Source organism: Galleria mellonella, unplaced genomic scaffold (assembly GCF_026898425.1).
Source record: "Galleria mellonella isolate WM207_F2 unplaced genomic scaffold, CSIRO_AGI_GalMel_v1 utg718, whole genome shotgun sequence".
Classification (NCBI taxonomy): domain Eukaryota; kingdom Metazoa; phylum Arthropoda; class Insecta; order Lepidoptera; family Pyralidae; genus Galleria; species Galleria mellonella.
Window position 1 is genome coordinate 1199786 of NW_026442143.1, and position 24966 is coordinate 1224751.

The 24966-nt window shown below is 31.0% G+C and overlaps 1 protein-coding gene across 1 annotated transcript in view; it reads left to right on the forward strand.

Annotated features, from left to right (window-relative positions):
* LOC113516264 (MOXD1 homolog 1-like) overlaps window positions 1–24966 on the forward strand; it is a 68563-nt gene that overhangs the window by 6400 nt on the left and 37197 nt on the right. Inside the window, exon 2 of the mRNA XM_026900655.3 lies at window positions 23039–23513. Within this exon, the coding sequence (XP_026756456.2) occupies window positions 23079–23513 (435 nt within the window). The 5' untranslated portion in view covers window positions 23039–23078. The remainder of the gene's footprint in view (window positions 1–23038; window positions 23514–24966) is intronic.

A 24966-nucleotide genomic window follows, 5' to 3' on the forward strand; every position in this document is an offset into this window, starting at 1 on the left:
TTACAAAAAAAAATTAGTTAATACGATATGTGAATATATCATATTTCATATGCTAAAAATACATGCCAAAAATACAAAATTATAATTTTTCTTAATTTTAATTATTATTATCATCTTTACATATTTAATCCCTTATATACTTTTTTAAAGGCATACAATATGTGACAATTACGTACCTAACATACACTATAGGTTCATATATATAAAGTATATGGAGATAAGTTATTAACTTAAATATAGGAGTTAAAGTAAGAAGCCAGTCTGGACGACTACATTCGGTAAATATTAATTGTATAATTTTTATAGTTAAAAATGTACTTGATCTCTAGACATTTTTAATGTATGTGTATACCTGTAAATTTATACCCGTCACCAGAATTAAACAGAGAGAACGAAACACCCAGTTAAATGAAACCGAAAAATATAATTTACTTACTATATTTTTATATAAACAAAAACCATCTACTTAGACAAAAAGATTATTCTGCTCGACTCCAGGAAATTTGTATTCTTTACTTTATTCAATACCTTGAATCAGATGAAGGATTATGGCCTGCGTGCATGAGAGGCATTATGTCTAACGATAAAACTTGTCTTTATATTTGCTTCGTTTTCTAGGCCTTTTAGTCCTTCTTCTTTTCATATCTGGGTCTCAATCTAGCTCATTCCTGTTGTGTATACCTAACAAACTAAAAAATCCTTGTGCTATATTTTATTCCGGTGATAAGTCCTTAAAATTGCGTAAAATTTTGGCACAAAAAGTTCATTATCTGGATGGACATCAGTAGCGGCTCCTTCGATTACAAATAACGTAAAAAAGTAAATTCAGATCCATACAGCGGAATTGTAATTAATGGTATCATTCATACAAACTGTACAGGTAAACAGGTCTCGAATACTCGCCGTGCCATCCAGATAAGCTAAACAGTGACTTCCTGCGACTACTGTGACCATAGCGCGAGTTCTTTACGGGATAAATAAATACCTCATTTTATGTCCTTAGTGAAGGCGTTTAATATAAATTAAAGCGAATTTTGCTATATGTTCTTTGTTTGAGGAATTCTGTTCAGGTTGTAAAATGTTTACGGGGGCATTTTATAACCGAGTTGAGTAGTAGTACCTACAAAATTTTATTTGAAAACTCGAATAAAAATACATGATTGTCACGTAAAAAGTTATGAGTTACCTTATTTTTTCGTTTGAAATAGGTAAGTGTTTTACGTATTTGTTGCAAATATCAAGCGATTTGTGGTTAATCAATATAAAGAATGTTTATTTTTATTTTCACTATATTCTATAAAAAAAATTATATGTGTAGAAATATTAATTGGGATACTTTTTATCGCAATTAATATTATCAAAGCCAGATTGCAAAAGGCGAAGCAAGTGGTTTATATATTACTATTGGTATATTCCTCAAATTAAAGATAGTGTGGTCATAATAACTCTAGAACGACGTTTACTCTACAAGTCGAGTTTGGCCTCGACCCCTTTGGGTCTCACTGTATTTTTAGTTTCATTACAGGGCTAAGTAATAAGTTAAACTCACAAATGAAATAAAACCAATAGGTATATGGAATCTTGAGTATAACCATTTATTTATATAGAAAAATAACTAATCTAAAATGTCGTAATAATATACGAGTATCTAGGGTTATAGCAGGGCTTTTGCAAGTAGTTGGCTATTGATAAAATCTTAAATTACCTCATAATAAATGCAAATAGCACAGAAATATTTTTTATGAAATCTTCGTATATCAATTTAATCATCATCATATCAGCCGTTTATGTTCTCTGCCTGTATATAAGCCTCGTCTAAAAGAAAGGGTTTGGCATTAGTTATCGCGGTTGGCAGGCGGATCAGAAATCGCAATTCTGCTTTTGGTTATGTTTTAAGAGGGATGCTGCTGCACATGCCTCGATCAGAGGAAAGGAAGAAATGGTCGACTATATACCGAGACCACACGGCGACAATTCAATAGTAATTTGGACCAGAACTTAGCGATACTTAACTTCCACAGCAGTCGAATCCTACTTTGTGTACAATAACACATGGTATGGGATCGTGGACTATAGTCCATAAACTCAGGATTCTGAAATCCTAAATACACTTTAGACTGAATTAATCTTTTTCACCAAGATTCTGAGTATAAAATATGGTCACTAGGGGGCATAGACTGGGTTGATTGCCACTTGTAGCCCGGCCTCGACCCCTATGATACTGAATAATGCTGTATTTTTAGTTTTCATTGCATGCCTAATCCTAAATAACGAGTTGTGAGTCACCTTTAGTTGTAGTGTTGAAATGTTTATGTACCATTAGTTTAAAAGGAACCGCCATTTAAAATTATGTGTCTACACATGTATTTATAAAATTGTATATACTTACATTATTTTTATAAATAATTAACTAATTCTTCATTATTATCATATCAGTCGTTAAATGCCCACTGCTGAATATAGGCTTCCTCCTCTGGGGGGGTTTTACCAGTGGTTGCCATGGGTTGGCAACCGCAGTTAGGCTTTAATGATGTTTTAAGAGGGACGCTGTTGCTCGTTCCTCGACCATTAACTCGATCATTAGTTCCCTTAGTTCTCTCTCACGGCACCCACGGGAAAGGAAGGGATGGCCTATTCTATGCCGGGACCGCACATATACGCCATATGTGTATAAATTTATTGCCTGTTTTAAGTTTATGTACACATTTTTGTGCTAAAGAATTTAATTACATATTTTGAGTTACTCGTTATTGCCTTGCCTTTATTCCATTTTGGGATATCACAAGGAAATATTAAAATCATTCGCAATCCGTAAATGCTCGTAAACGGGTTATATTGTAACCGAAATGGGTGTTAAGGATTACTAAAATAACTTCCATAAGCCAGGTGACCGGTAAAATTAAACAACGACTACTTGTTTATTTTTTTATGTATGTACCTAACTATAAATTAGGGTCAGCTGTGTTGGCAGGGTTGGCTCACGACACCATATCATTTCCTTTACTCCTGCTGTATAATCAAAACTAAAGAAGTCAAGCGAAAATATATTTTAATTAAAAGTACTAAAGTATATAATAGTTTTACCACTCTGTTTACATCCAGGAACAACAGTAATATCATTTACAAACGTAATACTTTTAGTATTATCCCTTGCAGTACTTAATAGAATAATTCAATTTGATTCATCATAGCGTCTTTGATAAATTTAGAGCGTCAAAGTAGAACGTGACTTACTTAAAATTTCGTTTAAGTAATTGCAACTGCTGAATTTTCGCTCTTTATAAATACAAGTTGTTCATTTTACAAATTAGTTTACATTACCGAACAGCAAGCTCGAACAGCATTCAGATCAAATAGAATGTTTCCCAGGACGGCAGTGTATTTGGAAATATGCCGTGGGAGTGCTCGAGGTGCTAATGATAACAAGGATCTGCGGCCTCTGAATAGCCACAATAATATTCTTGAGAGTGAAAAGGAAAGCTTATACAATTGAATGAGACAAAGAAGTAAATAATGGAAGATGTGCCTACTAAATATTTAAGATATTTTATATTGAAACAGACAGATAAGTATTTGCAGAATTTAACCTTTTGCAATCAACATTAGATAGGTACATACATAAATAAAGTTTTACCGCAACTCGTAAACCCTGAGATGTTTATCAATGTTTACTATATATACTGACGTCTATTTTTTAAATAAGAAAGTATGAAAGGTAAAATCTACCTCAATTTTAAAGGCCGAACATATTGTAAATAATATGCTTTTGTTTCATCTACTGTTCATAACCCGTATATAACATAGTTCATAAAAATATGTACGTCAGTAGCACTTATCATTTTCTTGTACATTTTATTTTTATTAGAGACAGTACTCATGCTGATATTTTTATTTATATATTAAAGAAATACTGCTATGTTTCTACGTTACTATACTTTGCGTAGCTTTTTAAAATATCTCGTATATTCAATCGCGACGTCTTAAGATTTCGCACGCACCATAATTGGTAATTACTTTACAAGAAATAGCCAATTTAATCCAACTCTCCATCTTAAAATGTTTAGTGCACACTTATAAAGTTAATAGGATACAAGATAGGGTCAGAAAGGTGAAATTGCACACATTCTCATTCGACCTCCATTATGTTTAGCTCGCTACTAAATTGGAAGCCTAGAAAAAAAGCCAGACCGTAATATCAAAGGACCGAATCCCATGTCCTGCGAAGGGCCATAATTGTTGCCAGCTTGTGGAATGTTGAGGATTCTTTTATGTATAATAATGGTCCAACATTCGTTGGGGTCAGAATAGTTGATAATTCATCGTGGCTATTTCTCAATGCCTGCGTGGACGTTTGTTGAGTATAGGTATACCGAGGTAATTTGCATGCATCTGCTTTCAATTTATTATCGTTAAGTTTTATTGGTTGTTATTTTTTATGCATTGCATATCTTTTTAAATCACTTTGGTTAGGAATATCTTTTTCGAAAATAATTCCGTAGTCTAGAATGTTTACAGCAAGTAAAATTACATAGTTATTGTATTATATCCTAATTTATTATCCTTTCTAATATTATAAATGTGAAAATGTGTTTGTTACCTTATAGCCTTAACGGCTTAACAGATCACTATGAAATTTGTTATAAATGTACTATATAACATAGTGAAGGTTTATAGGCTATTTTTATCCCGATTAGTAATAATTTCCCAATCACGCGGACAAAGTCACGGGTAAAAGCTAGTATTTTTATATCATCCATTATTAGTTGCATACCATCTTAATCGCTCAGTATGTAATGTCTTTTAAGAAATTTATTTTTCCTAATGTTTATAATCTTAGTGTAGTAAAATGTATGAATTTTCAAATCTATGGGCCAAAACGTCTTTTTCAAATAGTTTACTTTCCTAAAATTTCTGCAGTCCTAGAATTTCATTGAAGTTGCATAACTGTATAAATGGTTCATGATGAAAATTTTTTTATTTTTCTAAAATTGTGCAATTCTAGGATTTCATTGCAGTTTGAAAGCTGTTAAATAGCTCAGAATCAAAATATCTTTTACTTAAATAACTGTATTATAAAGTTGTTTAGCTACTTTTTATAATCGTTTAGGTTCAAACTTTATTTTTATATTTTTCCTAATTTAAAATTATTTCTAAAATATTTGTAAGTTTATATATATTTTTTTTTCTATTAGGATTAAATAAATCAGACACTTATCTGAGGAATTTAATTCAACGAAACTTTATTTAAGAATTTAAAAATTAACGTTAGCGACGCTCACTCTATCATTTTTATGTACTTATATAATATGTTAAGCCACTAAATGTGTTCCATAAATTAGCAAGCAATGAACAAACAAACTGTCAGATGTTAGCCGTGAGTCATACAATTTCATAACATCTTAGTAGACATGTCGTGACCGGTTCATGAGATCTTGAACTTGACTGATCTCTAACATTTGTTAGTCGGATGTCTCATATAAAAGTGTATCGCTTGAAGTAATTAGCGTAATTAAACGTTGACATAAGAGTGTAAACTAATATTAATGGTTTCAAACCCACAGAGGAAGTTGATTTCATACGTGTGATTTTTTTAATATACATAACGTTCTCCTATACCTAGCTTGTTATATATTAAATGATTTAAAAGGAGTTCGATAAAAGGTGTCTTAATTTTTTTTATTCTTTACCTCCACGTAGCAGTAATAGATTTGTTCTTTTATGTGAATAAAGTGTTTAAGGCACATATAAACGTAAAATTCTGAATAGAGGTTCTTTATAGTATAACTAAAGTGAAGAGTAAAAAAGTATTTCTTGAAATTCCATTGGCAGAAATGATTTTGCATAAGCGAAATCAGATTATGTCGCTTTATTAGAATACAGTTTGAAATTAGGTAGCCGAACAAATTATATTCTTACACGTGAGTTTTATAATCTTTTTAAAAGGAAACAGCTCATTAACATCCTACTTTATTGGTACAACTGACTCTGATTCACTTATACAAGCATTTGTAATAAGTGGAACTAATTTTATCTGTGTCGAGGTGCGGTTTTTGTGCGTGAAAAATGTATTTAAACTTCTTGTTTTTGAAAATAATTTTCTATTATACCGATTTGTTAAAATCTGTCTTTACTGTCGTAATAATTCATTGGATTTTTTTTTTGGATGCACCTATGCCTCTAAAGTAATGCAAAATAGACATATTTTAATCAACCTAAATTAGTGATCGAGCGAATACAAATATTTATTGACTATTATCTAAATTACCAAATAATCGTATAAACGACTTAAAGTCGTTTATTAAATTAAAAAAAATTGCTTTAATTAAATTCAGTGTGACGGGAACTAATGTGACATATGTTTTTGTTATGTTTTAAGCTGTTAATTTAATCTGAGATGTCAATGACTGATTAAAATTACATTTGAATATCGAAAACCATGAAATTATGTTTTTTATGCAAATTAGCAGATATACGGAGACTTGTTAATCAGGCAAACGAGTTTATAAAACGCATTTTAGCAGAACGAGTGGTTTACACTATACTTATGCTCCCTTATAGACTACGCCGGATATCCTTTACATATGTTTTAGAGGATATAAAAACGAGTTTTACACAGACTGGCTACCGTTCACCAGTTTTCGCCCCTTTATTCGCGTGCCGAAAATTATGTATGATAATAGCAGGTAAAGTACTACGTACACTGCATGTTTTATATTTCAGATGTTCTGAGCACACGACCAGTCTTTGAAGAGGAAAATATGATGTAAATATATTGATTTAAAAAATATATATAAAAGTTACAATTGAAAACTGCAAAGCGGCTTTGAAAAGGGCACATTTATTTAATGTTTTGGAAATTTTTCTAATCATCCAGTGATGCTTGTATTCATTTGTTTTTATTAGGGATTTTTTGGGCGTCTCATTGTTTTCGAATGTATACTCCTTGTACCTCTAGATTCTGGCTATGTAGTTATCAGTGATGGGAATTCGACTAGGAATGCCCAGATTGCTACTCAACTTTACGCCACTTTAGTATTTTAAAGTACAGTAGGTTAAAACACGTAAGCAATCAATTCCATTCTTCTATTTATTAATTTTGAAAAATCATACGTAATTATGGAGCACAATTTCAATATACCAAACCTGTATTAAACGTACCAACTTTAATGTCTGCGTTATTTTTTTTTCTCGAAGACTACCTCGGGAGCTTTGCCTTCTGGCAGGTTAACCGCTGGTCAAATCACTGTTGATGATGAATGATTGCTGAGATTTCGTTTAATGATGGCTCCGCGGCGCGGCTCCCAACTGACAAGATGAAATGATCGGCTCAAATGGTTTGAAGGCTTTTTTTTTGTTATGCGTACTTTGTAAAGTCTAATGAAATGCATAATCTTTCTTCGAGTATAATATTATGAGTAATGAACGGTTTTATGTATTGAGATTATTTGTTGTTTCTTATCTATGTCTTTTATAATTATGTTATACTTTTAAACAAATTTATAAGTGTATTTAAAATAAAATAATAAGCTAAAATAGAAAAACTTGGATTATGGAATCGGGTACATTTTGATTAAAAGAAAAATATATTGTAAAACAAATTATAATAATGCAAAAATAAATGTTCATATTCACTGAACATGGATGTTTATTTTTAAAAAATAAACATTAGTTATAGAATATAATAATACACCTACATGAACTTTAGAATTTAGCCACGAAGTAAGGGTTTTAGTATTAGCTTGATATACAGCAAAGTAGAATTTTCCGTATAATAACTGTCATTATCTATTTTAAAATAAAAAAAAAAAAACATAAATAACAAAAACATATATCTATAGTCAAGAAATTAACAAAATACTAATACAGGAGATAAAATAAGTTGACTGCAAAGATATTGAGTAACATAAAATATATTAAATAAAGAAATCTGTTAAAAATAAAAATGAATTGTAGAACTTTTGAAGTTAAATACATCATAATATGAAAATCGTAATCTAACACGTATTGAACACGCATCTCCCATTATTTTTTCAAATCCAATACTTTTGAAGATAATCTCGATCGCGATACCACCAGAAACTGATTATGGATTCTCTAGAGCTCCTACAAGAGGTAAGCTTTATGCAAATATTATAACGCTGTGATACGTCTACGGAATACGGTAGCCAATGTTGGGGTTGGATTTGTAACACAGTTTTAGAAGCAGATATAAAAATGTACGTCGAGTGGCTTTGACACCCTCAATTTCGTTTTCAATATATCTAAAATGGGATATGTTGTCATTATAATTAAATGTGCCATGGTTATTGAATGTCGACATGGTACCAAATTATTATCAAATTAAATTATTTATTGATAATTTTTTTCCAACTGTTGGTTAATATTTTTTTCACGATTTATGATATTTTTTATATTTAATTTTTCTAATATTTAGAGACTTATTAAAAAAATTGGATTGTTAAACTGTTTATACTTGGATTTTTCTAATTCGAAGTCAATTTGTGGATGCAAAATTTTAAGTACTAATATTATTATTGAGTATGTTAAAGGCAGTCTAAATTATGTTTAGACTGTTTTTCTAATTACCAGCACTTAGATTTTTTTTTATTCTGAATGATCTATATGATTTATATAATATATATACTAATTGGTTTCTAATTAAAAATGTTTTATGAAACTCACCACAAAAATAAAGATATTATAAAGTAAAATTTTATGTACTTCATAACATAAAAGGTGGTCTGGTCTCAGAAAGTAATTTTATATGTGACAAGAACATTGCATTGTTCTTGAAATGAGCGTGTACCTATTATGTATGCTTCATTTTTTAAACGTCACAATATCAACATACAGGAATTTACTATATACTAATTATAAACTCTAATAATATAAACATTAGGATACAAGTTACCTTAATAGGCCTCAAAAAGATTTATTTCATTATAAGTTTTAGAATTCCTCGTGGGCGCATGAATGGTGCGCAGGAGTTTGTTGACTGATCTGTCACTGGACTGGTTATGATGTAACTAAACGACGAGTCCATGTGAATGACATTGCTATTGCTTGTTGACAACTATTAAATCAAGAGATCTGGATTAAGGCTTATGATTGATGTTTATAAATTTATTCAACGCGAAAATTCTATATATTCTGGCGCTGCTGTACAAAAAGACCGTACCGTTACTGACTGATAATGTTGGGATTAAGGGTAGGAAGAAGGAGAAGAATATTTAGTGCGAAGATAATATTTTTTCATGTTTACTATGCTATAGTATATTATCTACTTCCTATACTTGCAATAACGATACGATTTCATTTAGGTACATAAGGTAGGTAAGGTTTTGATTAATAAATATCTAAACGAACTTAAATATTTATGATAGGTCCTTTAGTTGTTTTATTTCGTATATGTGATTTTTTTTATTGCATATTTTCCAACATGTGTTCTTTGGTTATTATGTGTGTTTTCTTTAAATAATCTATTTTTTTTAACATTAAAACTTATTTAACATTAATGTAAATACTTGCTAAAAGTTTTGACCTTATTAATTTGGCTATAGTGTAAATTCAGTATAATGTATGTAAGTGACACACCGGTAATAATTGGAGATTGAGTGTCCCTAATCTTACTTCAAAGTTAAACTAATAGACTACAAGATGTAAATGTTATAAATCTTCATTAATTTGTCATCTTGCCTTTATTCTTGTCACGCAGTATTATATATAATACAATGTCACACATTTAGGTCATATTTGTTAGCTTCTTAGTCGCCGAATTGTAGACTAAATTCGTATTCGTTTTATGTTCTGATTATGGCGGAATTATTCATGCCTATTATAGAATAGTAATTAAAATGGTTATTTATATCACGCATATCAAATCAGCCACTTAAATCTTTTAAAATAAAAGATTATTATAACTTTCATGTTAAAAATCGCGTGACAGAGAACGGTTACTTTCCAAATAGATTAATGTTCAGTTTGAATATCATTCTCGGTAACGGTTTAACTCGATTTGCGTACGGCAAAGCAAAAGCAAACTGGAAACATCAAAGACATTTGTTCGGGTAGTCCTCAAAACTCGAAAATTTTACAATTCATTCTACCGGTTGCCATTCACCCGGTCTCTTCAAAAACTGGCAACACTACAGTACTGACAGGTGCGTTCCCGTCGTGCCCCTTTTTTCAACGTCCGTTCCTGAACTGCCTCTCAAAATGCAAGGTCGTAACTGCTTTAGAACTGAAAACGTGAATTTGAGATGTCTTACTTGCGTAATAAAGTCGTCAATGCAATGGATAATCATTTAAGTGGTACAATAGTAACAATGAATGGATCGTTTCCCTTACAATATGTTGCAACGGTTAAACTTTCTGGTCAATGAAAATAGAGCTGTAATTTGTTTGCTTTATGATTTAATTTTATTAAAGCACTAATACTGTAGTATATCTGATACGATTGTGTTGATTTTGTTTTGATTTATTTTGGGATTCAAAAAATCACAGCCTACATCAACTTTATAAAACCGGTTTAAATTTTAGCAAAATTCTGCTTTAGTCTTTTATGTCGTTTACTTATACGTAGCGAGTGATATTGACTGATTAACTTGTTAGCTCTGAACTAACTTGTTGACCGATTTATTAATTTTGTTACTATTATCAAGAAGATTTTTGCTTATACCCTTTTCATAAGGTATTTGTCAAATTTACTTTGTTTTAAATTTTTGTTATCATACGTGTAATATTTGAGTAATTTCCATTACAAGTGTCTAAGAAGTATGTGGAGTAAATGCAATCGTTTACTATCATTCTCACCGCCTACATTTCTCTGTTTTTACATTAAACGTTCTTGTCTTGTATTTGTATCAGCGAATGAAGATAGTACTAGGAAGTTTCTCGATGCTGAACCTACAAAAAGATCACAATCGTTCTCAGATTTTTTCACATTAGTGATATTGACTTCACATTTGCTAATTAATGTATTCAGCCTTATCCCACGTTTTCTTGGCAAGCGGTTTTATTGTCAGTTGAGTATTTATTTTTCAGTATCTATCAATGTGAATTTGCGATATTATTTTTATTAGTAAAAACCTGTAATTGCCTGTTTTTGTCCTTTTTTATATTGAAATTTTGTAATTGCTGGTTTTCCTACAATAAAAAAATAGTATTAAAAATTTTTTAAGATACAAAACGACGACTAATCATCACCATAGTAATAGGAGTGGTATTGCACCGTCGCTACAATACTTAATTTCGTGTGGTCCATAGTATTTATTTATATCGATTGGCGAAGATACTTCATGTCCTTCTCTGTCGATATAAAAGAGACAAAGTAAGTGATAATAACTTTTAGACTTTTATCTTGCATGGTTTACGATTTATAAAAACGGGAAATAATGCAGTAATTTAAGTAAACGATGATAATTTACCTGAGTTATTTTGAGGTGTAACCTGATCCAAAAAGTAATCTAGTAAAATCTAAACGACGTTAATTCATGTCTCTTATAAACCATAAAGTAAATGATGTGCTTATGAATATAGTTTCTGTATTGGCATTCTCTGTCTACCGCGTAAAGGATTTGCTACAAAGATAGAATACTGCGGATCAAATGAGGATTCTCAATTTTCTATAACACGTTGAAGAAACTATTTCCTAAATCGTTTTATTAGGTTACTGATCTACTTCAGATATGATATAAAAACGTTAAGGAGTTAGATTATTTACGTGGGACGAAAAATAAAACATTTGCATTAGCTATGTGTACAAAAAAGAGGATGTGAAACGCGGCTCACCGATAGAATATCTTTGATGACTCAAACAGAAACCAGTCAGACGTTTTACGTTAATCTGCTATCAGGTTATAAAAATAACTGATGGTAAGATATATTTTTTGTTATATAAAGTATATTTCTTATCTATCATTATATATTTTCACTACTATTTTCTAATGTTTTTCAAAATATTTTAATAAATACATAATTATAAGTACCCAAAATTGACTTTTTGTTTGTGGTAAAAATGTATGATACGGGAGATTATCGTATCATCGAGATACAATAAACTCGTACTGTAGGCCGTATACGGAAACTAGAAGTAGTTCTAGGACCTTAGCTTTAGGGAGCTGTACTTAGAGAAGCTTTATGGCATGATGGATAAATTTTGAAGTGGAGATAATTGTGGAAGATTAACAAGCAATAGCAGTGGACCGTTTACCTAGCTTGAGGCAATAGTTTTTGTGTTGTTAGCAGTATAGCAATGTAGCATACCGGTATGAAACACGTGTCACAATGCTGAATATAAAGTATTCTTTAGAGATTTTGTTATAATATTAGGCATTTTTTTATTAGTCCCCTAGTTTCACAGTAATTAAATCACGAACTAGATATACGTGTAATCTGGGGTTCTACTCAACAGTTCAACTTATTATCACTGCAACTGGTTAAACTTATGTTTATATTATTTAGAGATAGGAATTATTTATATGAAAGCATTGTCACACAAACGACGTATGGTCACGGCACAGAATAATAGCCCAACTTTTCTCGTGGCTGTCATAAGAGGCGACTAAGGGATTTTAATGGTCGAGGAATGGGCAGCAGCGTCCTCTTAAAACATCATCACCGTCTGTCTAATTGCGGTTGTAAACCCGCCTGCTAAATGTGATTGTTCCCCTTTTCCCCTTTGAGCGACGTCTATGTTCACCAGTGGATAGTTAACGCCTGGTATGACGATGATTATGATACAAGTTTCATGCGATATTAGGCCATGCCAAGGGGCATTCCACTTTATGTATCCATATTTGTCAGTTCCGCGTACGTAATCTTAATTTGGACGAGGTATGTGTAATGTGAATAAATTATTAAAATAATCTATCACCTCAAATTGTTTTCTGAAACAAAAGTTGAACGGTAAATTAATGATTACTTCAAAAGTTCGACCCTAAAAATAAATAAATAATGATGCTAACTGGCATTGTATAAACTCAAGCTGAGAGTTGAGAAAAATTGTTCCATTTATTCTATTACTCAAGAGTAAAAGTAAAGAAATTGAAAATTATATGAATTTTATATTAGGTAAATAAGAATGTTCATTGTAATCATAATTTGGCTCCTTCCATTTTAGAATCCCGTTGGGTAATAGGTTGGGGATACATCACTCGGCATAAATTGTCCTGTGTCAGACTACCATTTCCTTGACATATATTTTTTTCAATTTCATTTAGACTTTCGAGTATTCGGCCAATTTGACAAAAAAAATTACACATAGGTACATATAGAAAGTAAGATTTTCAAACAACCTTTCTTGAGATCCTGTGAATCATCACGTGAAGCACTTACTCAAAGTGTAAATTGAAAGAAATTATTAAACCGGGATGAACAGATAGAATCAAAACAATTTTTATAATACATATTTCGCAATGTTAATAAACACGTTATTAATGTTCTTGATGGTAATCTTTCAAGTGGAAACAAAATTTCAAAGGCGGCAATATACAGAAGTATTCGTTGTATTTACAAGACATCGAGATCTGCATTAAATTCAATCTCACCTACCTATTAATTCCTTTACCATTTTCTGTGATGTGATAAGCGATTTACGATATCAAACCGAGTCGAATCGGAAACAAGGCCGTCGTGGTAGAGTGGCGTGCTCCGAATAGTGGTTAATTATGGAATCATTGTGGCCATTTTGCTACGGAACCTCAGCGACGGTCATTAACGGTTCTGCCGTGAAGAGGAATTAGAAGCTGCAAGCGCAGCTGCAACACGCATAAAGTTTAATCAATAGGAAACTTTTTTTATAATGTCACTCTCATTAGCATCTATCTATTGTATAGAAAACAAAGATATAGATTCATTTTTGGTTTAGATTCAGCTATAAAATACAATCTTCCTTTCGCGTATGACTACGGCGATTCTTATAACTCGGTATCATTGGTTATTTTGTTTGATGTTCTAAATCATCACATTATTTTTAAGTTATAATTGCGATAAATTGAGAATTGAGATTATCTTTACACCAAGCTAATTAATATTTTATCCGGAGAATATGAACAATTTTTCAAGAAAAAAGAAGTTCATGTTAAATCTAAATTCACGGAATGGGCAACAGTAGGAATACTTAAAAGTAGAAATATTTTGTTTGATTTATACGATCAAAAAAAATATCGATTTGATGACAAATTCACCACTTATGTAAAAAATTATTCTAAAATTTTTAAAAAAGTTTGTATTATGGCTAAGTCTAATTATTTTAATAAACAAATTAAGCAGTCTTCTGACAAAATTAAAACCATCTGGAGCATTATAAATAAAGAAACTGGAAGATCTAAAATAGCCTGTAATCAATTTACATTAAATTATGATAATAAATTAATAACAACAACAAAAGATGTAGTTAATATTTTTGAAGATTTTTTTGCTAATATTCCGATTGATATTACATCTTCTCTGGACTCATCTCAATCTCGAGCAAAAAAATTACTAGAGACTAATATCGGTTGTTGTTCTTTAAGATTTAAATTTTCACATGTTAGCCCCTTTCATATCATAAAAATATTCAAACAGCTAAATTTAAAAAATACGGAAGACCTTTGGGGCATGTCTGTAAAAGTAGTTAGTTCTTTCATAGATATTGTTGCTCCATATCTAGCCACTATTTTTAATAAATGTATTGATAATGGCGTTTTTCCACATTTAATGAAATTTAGCAAATTAATCCCACTATTTAAATCAGGAGATAAATTTGAGCCAGGGAACTATAGACCTATATCTATTTTGCCAGTTCTAAGTAAGGTGTTTGAAAAGATAATGTTAAATCAAATGTTACATCACTTCAGGGTTAACGGACTGCTTCACAGTCAGCAATATGGTTTCACCGCCGGCAAGTCTACCACTGACGCAGGTGTTGCGCTAATGACACATATTTTCGAATCTTGGGAGAGGTCACAGGATGCACTCGGAGTTTTTTGTGACCTATCAAAGGCATTTGATTGTGTGGATCATAAAACGCTTTTGTACAAGCTCGAACATTATGGTATAAGAGATAATGATCTAAAATTAATGAGAACTTATTTAGAGGATAGGGTTCAAACTGTAGATATTGACGGTGTAAAATCTAAGGGAGCTAATATTAAGATGGGCGTTCCACAAGGGTCAATCTTAGGCCCCTTTCTCTTTTTAATCTACATAAATGACCTTCCCTTTATGGTAGAGAAAATTGCAGATATAGTGCTGTTTGCGGATGATACTTCGTTAGTGTTTAAAATTGGACGTCAAAGTAATCAATTAGACGATGTAAATTGTGCTATGTCTGCAATATTAAATTGGTTTACATGTAATAACCTATTATTAAATTCCAGCAAAACAAAGTGTATAAAATTTACACTTCCTAATGTAAGACTAATAAATACACAGTTATTGCTTAATGACGAAATAGTAAATTTTGTTAATGATACAGTTTTTTTAGGTATAACAGTGGACTCGAAATTACAATGGGGGCCCCATATTTCAAAATTGGCCAGTAGACTCAGTTCTGCTGCATATGCAATTAGAAGAATTAGGCAATTAACAGACGTGGCGACGGCTAAACTTGTATATTTTAGTTATTTCCATAGCATAATGTCTTATGGCATACTGCTGTGGGGTAAAGCAGCCGATATAAATACTATATTTGTTTTACAAAAGAGAGCCATACGTTCTATTTATGGTATGGGTTCAAGAGAGTCATTACGTCAGTGCTTTAAAGACTCAAATATCCTCACAGTTACTTCACAATACATTTATGAAAATATTATGTATACACGGAAGAACTTAGCGAGTTTTAAAAAACTCAAAGACTGTACAAGTAGAAACTTACGCAATATAAATAAGCTTATTTTACCTAAATGCCGTCTGCACAAAATCAGTAATTCATTCTATGGTAATTGCATAAGATTTTATAATAAACTGCCGGAATCTGCATTAAATCTGACAGAGAGGCAATTCAAATCTTATATTAAACAATTTTTATGTAAGAAAGCCTATTACAGGATAGACGAATTCATAGATGACAACATATCAAGTAAATAATTAGTTTATTAGCATACAACGTTATAATTTTATTTTCTCATTGCTTTCTTGATTTAATTGATTAATTTTAGAAATATGAAAGCGTAGCGGTTTTTTGTATTAATTGCCGCATGCATTCTTATGTAAAATGTGAATACTATAACTATCAGATGGCAATTGTGAGTAGCTTTGACGTGGTCTAGTGTTTTGAGTAGTCATGCTCACTAAAATGTCCAGACTTGTGGCGGCGTGGTGGGCCGGGTCATTGGGCTCCCTAAAATATGGTCGAGCGCAGTGATGGCTGGCTCATCCGTCATACTCGTGAACGGGTGCTGCTTGTAGGGACTGGTCTGCTCTAATCACTATGACTGATTTCCTCTTATTAATTGTTTAACCAGTTGGTTATGTATTCAATTTTTTTTTTCTTTTTGAGTATTTAATTGAATTAGTGCTAATTGGTGGTTTGTATTCACACAATTAAACTTAAAAATGTAAAATAATAATAAAATTATTTAAAAGAGCATCACGCAAGTTTCTTGCTCGTTCTTCTTGTGATGAGACAGCTTTCCGAACGAGCGGTAAATTAAAAAAAAATGTAATGACTTTTCAAAAGTGCTTCAATGTAAGTTTATTTGAATAAATGATTTCTATTCTATTCTATTCATAAATTGAGAACGAATTACGGATTTTGAAGGTATATCTTTTTTCTCATAATGATGTGAGATGGCCATAAATGAGTAAAATGATGAAGATTTACAATATCCAGTTATCCGTGGAAAGCCTACTCAGATGAAGGTATTGTGTTGACGTTTTTGTCTGTTCCAGTTGGCTCATGCCCATTGCTGCGTGGCCGGTGGAATGTTCACGGTCCGAAGCACCTTTCGTAACAGTCTTCTTGAGCGTGCTAGTGCGAATGTTTTTGTATGGATATGGCTTAATGCATTCGTGTCGGCAAACGTCTACTACTTTAATAGTCTATTTGAGATGTCCGAGATCGGTTTGCAATGTTCCTGTTTCATCTATAATAGAATATAAAGTCTAATATACTTCATTTTTATTTATCGCAGTTACTCGTAATAGTAGAATTGTTTTTGGACTTTTGAAAGTATAATCTTTAGTTAATTCAGGTAAATTCAATTTCATGGATTTAAAAAAGGATTTGCAATTCGAAACGATTTGGAAATTTTATTTGGGAATGGACAGGTGCAAGGTGCATTGCTCTCGTAGCCATCAGTCAGGATTGCGTGAGCCCGTGATTTTCGAATTAAGCCACAATTATACCTATAATCACTGCGTGACATAACGACAAAAGTCCGATCACGCTTACAAATTGTAACTTGTACGACCCGCTATTAGTTCAACTTTTGAATATGGAACTTACTCTGGGCATACGTTATTATTATTATTATTGATACGTTTTAAATTTTTAATAAGTATACAATCTTGATTTACATAAATATAATTCTTATAAATGTTTGATCACAATTTTAGCTATTTACTGTCTACAACTAATTGTAGGCCTACTCCATAGATTATCATCATGTAGAGTATCCTTGGTCCACAAGCTTGCTTTAAGACCTTGCAACATACAATACTCTATATTGCCTGTATGCTGTTGCTACTTGAGAGTACCTTTCTTATCATTGGTTATCGGTGCTTTGCCTTTTCGTTACTGGGTATCGTCATTTCAGCTTGTTGATTCTTCTGAATGTACAGATTATTTGGTTTCAAAATATGTTTTGCATCGCTATCTATATAAAGAAATTCTTTTGCGTTTTTGTAATAATTCGATTAGTTGCGGTCTGTATCAAAGTAGTAGGTAACTGAGTTAAATACACCTAATTTAATTTATGGCTAACGTTTTTGTCGTTTCTCAAATTCATGTCGATACTGACTAATTGGTCGGCGAGTATCCATTCAATGCAATGACTTATCATTTTTTGCTGGAAATATGAATCAACTATTAGTCAACTGTGTTGAAAGATAACCAGAAAACTCATACTTAACTAGAATATATAGAATATATGCATACATTTTATGACTTCATTAAACATTTTCTTAAAGTTATTTATAAGGGGTCTTAAAGTTATTTGATCAAAAATATAAGAAGCAATATTATATTTTTCTTATATTTTTGATCAAATCAAAAATATAAGAAGCAATAACTTAAAAATAAAGTATCGTCTAAACGCTATATAATTGATTGATTAATTTGTTTTGTTATTTGTATTTCATTTCTAAAATACATGTAATTGTATTTATTAGAGACCCAATTTTCAAATAATTATTCTAAAATGTTAGATATTTTACCATTACACCTATACAAATACATTACCTATTGCTAAAATGATTATTGTTTTTCGAATGTAATTATTGTACATAATATACCTATTACAGAATGATCAATTTCCATATTATATATTATTCTTTTGTGTAATAACCACATCTGGTAGTTTATTGTTAATTTCTTACCTCAATTTAATTTCCGTCAATATTTTTTTGACGTTATATCGTCCTTGCACAGTTTTTTTTTTCGTGTTTCATCTAATTCGAATCAGTGCTATAACCGCGAAAATTTGACAAATATTATCGAATTAATAACCAAAAGATTATTCAATATCTATACTTATGTACTTATACCAACATTCTCAAATATCACTACTTTTTCTTACCGTAAACCGTTACAAATTTACAATAGGTCGAACTATTAAATAAATCTGCAGCTCAAATTAAAATTTAGTTTCGTTTAACGACACCGTGAGAATATGGCGTATCGTCGATATTTTTTGTTATATGTATTTTTATATAAGTTTGATAATTTTTATATATTTTTATATAATCTCTCCACCATTAAGTTCCCTTAGTAGCCCTTCACGACACCCACGAGAAAAAAGGGGTAGACCATTCTATCTCGAGACCATACGAACAGGATCAAAAATAGCCACTATCCTATACGATTACCACTACGATTATGTAAAATTTCACAACGATTGTTCAAGCCGTTAAGGTGCTAACAAACAAACTCAATGTTGCATAATATTAGTAAGGATTATAATATGATCTTTTAATAATATAATATATAGAACTTGTATAATTATTGTATTGTCATATTTATTGAATTTGCTTTGTTTATTAATTTATTGTAGTATTGGTTTAAGAACATAATCAAAATAGCGACTATGTACAGTAAAACTCGGGCTATGGAAACTGAAAATGTTTCATATTTGTTAAACAAAAACAAATCGAGAAGTTTGTCGTTTCGATCAACACCCAGTTGCCGATATTGCGTTTGGATATTGGCAACAAGGTATCGAACAAAAATATTTAATTAATTCTTTTTGAAGTACCCTCATCATATAAGTAAAAAAGAGAGATAATGCTTTAGAGAACGATACGGCCATATTTGTTCTTTATGGAGCTTTTAGTTGCTTAGTTCCGGGTTAGATTCACTGGACATTTCAATATTAGTATGCGCGGCAAGTAGCTACTTGTCGTGATTCAATGTTTCTGATGTCACCATTGTATCTAGAAAGTAACGGATCTAAAAAAATGCAGTGTATGGCATTTAATATATATTTTGATTAACACTAAATATACAGTACGTTAATTAACGAAATCCATTTCTTAAAATTAGTATTCATTAATAAGACCTCGGATTATTTTCCCTAGAAAAAAAAAAACAATAAAGAATATAACGTTGTAACTGTTAAAATAGCTTTGTTTGATCTATGAATTGAAATTAGCCTTTGGATTGTAATTCGCATCGCATTCTATATTCATATTGTTAATGAGAATAAAATAGTTTTCTGTGTTTGAGGAGTATTCTTCAGATGCAGACATAAATGGACATAGACGACGCCATACCTCGAAAAATAAAATGTAAAAATATAGCGAAAATCTAGCGCACCGTATCTTGAAAAGCAATAATTTGCAGGAAATAATAGTTCGTCAATTTTATTGGGAGACAGTATGAAAGAAGAATATAAAGGATGATGTTATAGAACACGGAGTATCTAGAATTTAAATATATTTAAGAAATTAAACAAACACTCGTAAATGGTAACACAGATGGTAAATTAAAATTATTAAAGTGTGTGAAGGTAATAAAATACTCGTATTAACAGCAAAACTTCTACCGTATCAAAAAGTTATGAAAATATCACCTGCAACGTTGTATTTAACGATCTTCTTTTTCTATAAAACTTCATATTCGAAATTTAGTGGATGTGCAAGTGATCGATCGTACGGCAAAAATGGTACGCAAAAACATTTGCGATATTCGTCAAGGTAATTTTCGTTTATATGTAATAAACGAAATAGCTTTTATCTATTTGATCTATCATACTCGTAAGAGCTGCATGCTCGTTTGCCCTTGTCGTATAAAAAAATTGTTACTGCAATGTCACATTACTTGATTTTATTAACGTTTGAAATGACTTTATAAAATAAATAAAAGCAATTCTTTAGTATTTCTTACGTATTGTTTACTCATATTCCACTAATAAGTACTAATTTTATTTAATTTTTCTCATTACAATTGAAATAGTTTATTTTGATTATCAGAGCCCATTCAACATCAGAAAAATTGTAGGTGTTTTACCGGCCTTTTAGAAAAGGTTAAAAGTCTTTAAGGTTTTTATATCATATCTATTAGGAAATACTACTGCTAAGAAAGTGTTTACATAAACTTACGGTGGAGGACTGCCACTCATCCAGATGGCCGACATGGCTTGTGGCAGGTTGTACGATTATAAAATTTAGCATCTGGTATTAATACGAATAATACTTTTGTTTTAATATTTTTTATTAGAAGATGTGTGAATACACTCAACTCTCATTGCGGTGTGGCAATATTAGACTATATCTTCCGTTGATAAGGAGAGGCCTGTGCCCAGAAGTGGGACATTAATATGTAGAAACATCTACAGGAAGTCAAACAGATTGAGTTTGGCAAAACTTAAGACGCCCAATTAAAGGCGTGAATTCTGGTTAGGTTAAATCACACCAAAAAAATATTGCTCCATTTGTTTATAACGACTATGGAAGCGGTTTCGACTTCCTCCCAATAATTGGATAATGATTTGTTATCTCGTTTTGCCGGTGCGACCGCAGTTGGTTTTTGTTGCTGTTTGCCTTTCCGTTCTATTTCTAATATGGCGGTTGATCTTGGTAGGAAAGCTGACTGCGAGCATCCAGTCGACCATCCGTAACACGCGCCACAGTCACGATTGCTTAAGTTTACTAGGTAATTTAACAATAATAAATTCCTAAAAATCCAACAGGATAGAGAACCAAAGTTCTGTTATAAAAGTCGAAATGTTTAAGCTCGGTCATCATACTTAGAATGTCATACAACAATTTATCAAATTGAATAAAATATGACTTTATTGACTTAACATTGAAAAAAAAACTAAAATGGTAAACAAGTTGATAATATCTACTTAACTATAGCCATTATAAACAACTAAATGTGATACAACCTAATATTAAGGGTCAGTATAGGCCACAACTCAATATATATCTGGAAGCATCGCTGATGGGTATCTGTGGTATACTGTGGGCTAATAGTTATAAATTCTTTACTTCATAAAAAGTTGTTATCGTCGCCTATGTATGCACTTTATACTTGTTTAATATTATCTATCCTATAAATTTGTTGGTCCTAAAAACCCTTATTTTTTTTTTTATAAAATATTTAGTTTCTATATTATTTTAAAGTACATTTAGATAGGATAATCTTATTATTCTTTCCCTTGAACGCAGTGATTATGCAAAAGCTGTCGCCGTCTTAATGCGACGGCTTGTAAGCAAAGAGTATGCGAATGATTTATTCACACATATGCCCTTAAATTTTACTTGATCTGTAAACAGGGATGCCACTAAAATTTCAATTTTGAAGAGCCGTTGTACATTATGTAGATGTTAAACATAATACGAAATACTATTTATAAACACTAATAGCAATTTTCCTTATAATGCTAAAATAAGGTTAAATATTCGTATAAATATATGAATATTATTTTGTTACTTTGTTTATAAAAATGAATGTGTCGCTTCAAGAAATTCTATTTTATTAGAATAGTTTAATTTTATTTCAACCACCTAATATTAAATTGAATTATATCTTTCAGTAAAACGAAATACAAAGTTAAATTTTACACACGTGCTAACCCTACAAAGCGTCTGTAACAGATGGCGAACTCTGGAGTTTTTGCTGCGAACGAAATTCTCACGTCTATTTTTCGAAGTTGCTCCGCGGTTTAAGATAATTAAAATCATTCTTTACGAGAGAAAAGACACGATTGTCTTCGGATTATTTTAGTTACTATGGCGTTATAAAATTACGTAGGTGGCATCCTATGCTAAAATTATCACCTCGTTACCATTTTTTGTTCGTTTGCTTTTTTATTCGATAAAATATTTTAAAATAACATATTTTATATGCTTTAATAGAACGCAATAAACACAATTTAATGGATGACCAATTCATATGAGCATTTTGACTCATTTTCCGATGGTGCCAATCATATATTGACCAGTATGCTAATGAGAATTCTTTTACTAACTACTATTATATAATATGATCTTTGTATATTTTTATGAATGCTGCTTTTGATGACATTAATTGAGTATATATTTGTTACAGGTTTAATTTTCTAATTGATTTTTTTTCTAATTGAGCAAATTTTACTTTCCTATTCAGGTATTCTATTGTAGGTAAGGTACAAGTTAAATACGTTATAGATATATTGAAATAGCGCGTTCGTTGTTTCAGCTCATCAGACTCGTCCATTATGTAATTTTGTTTTCAACGCATGCCAGACGAAAAAATTGCCCTAATTCTACTTATTTTAATTAGCTTCAAATTATTACCAACTATAGTTAAATTATTGTCATCTTGTGTTATTTTAAAAATATTTCACATGTTTACGAGTATCTCTTTATGTATGTATATTAATATCATTTTAATCGATATTTGTCTTTGTTTCAGATGCTCCAAAAGTAATGAGTCAAGGACAGTGAAAGCAAAAATGTACATACAAACAATTTTAACATTAAGCGTTATCCTCTTGTGCGATGCAAAGTTACCGAAATCAAAACCGTATAACCAGCCCAACGAGCTGCCATTGAATCCAACAGAATATAGTCAAGCAATTCGTCTATTACAACCAGAGTTGAAAAACGAGAAAACTAGTCGAATAGTTGATCAGTATGTGAGGCATCGTAGGGAAGTGTTTTATCCGAATCTCTATGATTCTGGTTTGAATTGGACACACTCTGAAACTTTAGATCAGAATGGTGACGTTGTGTTAAAATGGACGAGCTCCCAGACTGATATCATGTTCAGAGTCGAAGCGAGAACTCTCGGTTACGTCGGTTTAGGGTTCAACTGGGAGAGTAACATGAAAGGTGCGGATTTGGTGATTGGATGGATCGACGACGATTCCGGGCGGGCTCAGATTTTGGTGAGTTCTAAAAATTTGTTTGTTCTTTAAAATTAATTCTAAAGTTCTAAAAAATTAAGCACAATAAAATTTGTTCAAATGGCAAGTTTAATGTCCTTTGTTATTCTCTACCATTAAGTAATAACAGGTAGTGAAAAACAAGCAATATTGTATTTTCTCTTTTCCAATAAAGTTAGTTTTAGTACTGGCATGCTTTGTATTTACTTTTTTATTTTTATCGATTTTGTGTTCGATATTTTTAAAATTATAGTTTTAAGCTTTATTATAGTTTTTAGCTTTTATTTCCAGATAAATACTATGACATTCATCATATAATTAAACATACATACAAACAAACATTATTAAATCTCTTCATGATTATGTATTACATAACTATTACATACCTTTAACGTCTCACTGCTGAACGACATGAATTTCCCATTAAAAGGAGGAATGTATAAATATATCTAATATAAATAATGTACACTTTGGTATTGACATCTCCCTTATTGGCCATTTTCGAGTTATGCCCTTCGAATCCAAGCTTTTATTACAAGGTTGCTAATTAGATACCCTCCGTGTAACTTATTTTAATTAAATCATGTAAAATAATGGAATATCTAATTTAACGGTAAAATATAAAAGCAATTTCGCAGCGGTGCTCGGATACTGCATCGTTGATATATTATTACTGTCTGGAGACTAAATTATAAAAATGTATAATAGTATTGCAAAATGGTAGCGTATTGTATATTGCATTAAATTTTATGAAGCGTATTTTTAAAACTATGTTTTATGCTTTTAATATCTCACACAAAATATTTTACCCAAATTTCGACTGACGTAGTATTTGTATTTTGTAACGCTTGCTAGAAATAATTCAATTTCGTTTACATATTTGGAATTGATCATCAATCATTATCATCGATGAATTCATTCGACTGATTCTCATTCCAAGGAATACGAGAGCTGACTGACTCATATTACAAGCAGAATTTTCTCATTACGATGATGTTAAGATTTTTTGAGCTATTGGTCACCTTTGATTAATTTATGAGTTAATTATAGTTAATTATTTAATATAATTGTATATATTGCATGATGTTTTGACTAAAATATTTTAAACAGTATATATTAATTTTTTTATAAAATGAAAATGGGATGATAACTGTGCTAGTGTGCTGGCGAACTACCAGTAATCTATCATTGTAATGTAGATTTTAACAAATATTTCTACTAAAACTATAAATATGAAAGTGATTTTGTTTTTCTATCATCTTATAGCGTCTTAGCAGCTTAAACAATCACTATGAAATTTGGTATACACGTACTGTATGGGAAGGGGAAAGATATAGGTTACTTTTTTCCCCGAATAATATCTCGGTCATGCGGACAAACTCGTGGTAAAAGCTATTAAGTAATATTTAAAACGATACAAAATATATAACCTCATTATATTGGCATTTCGCTCTTT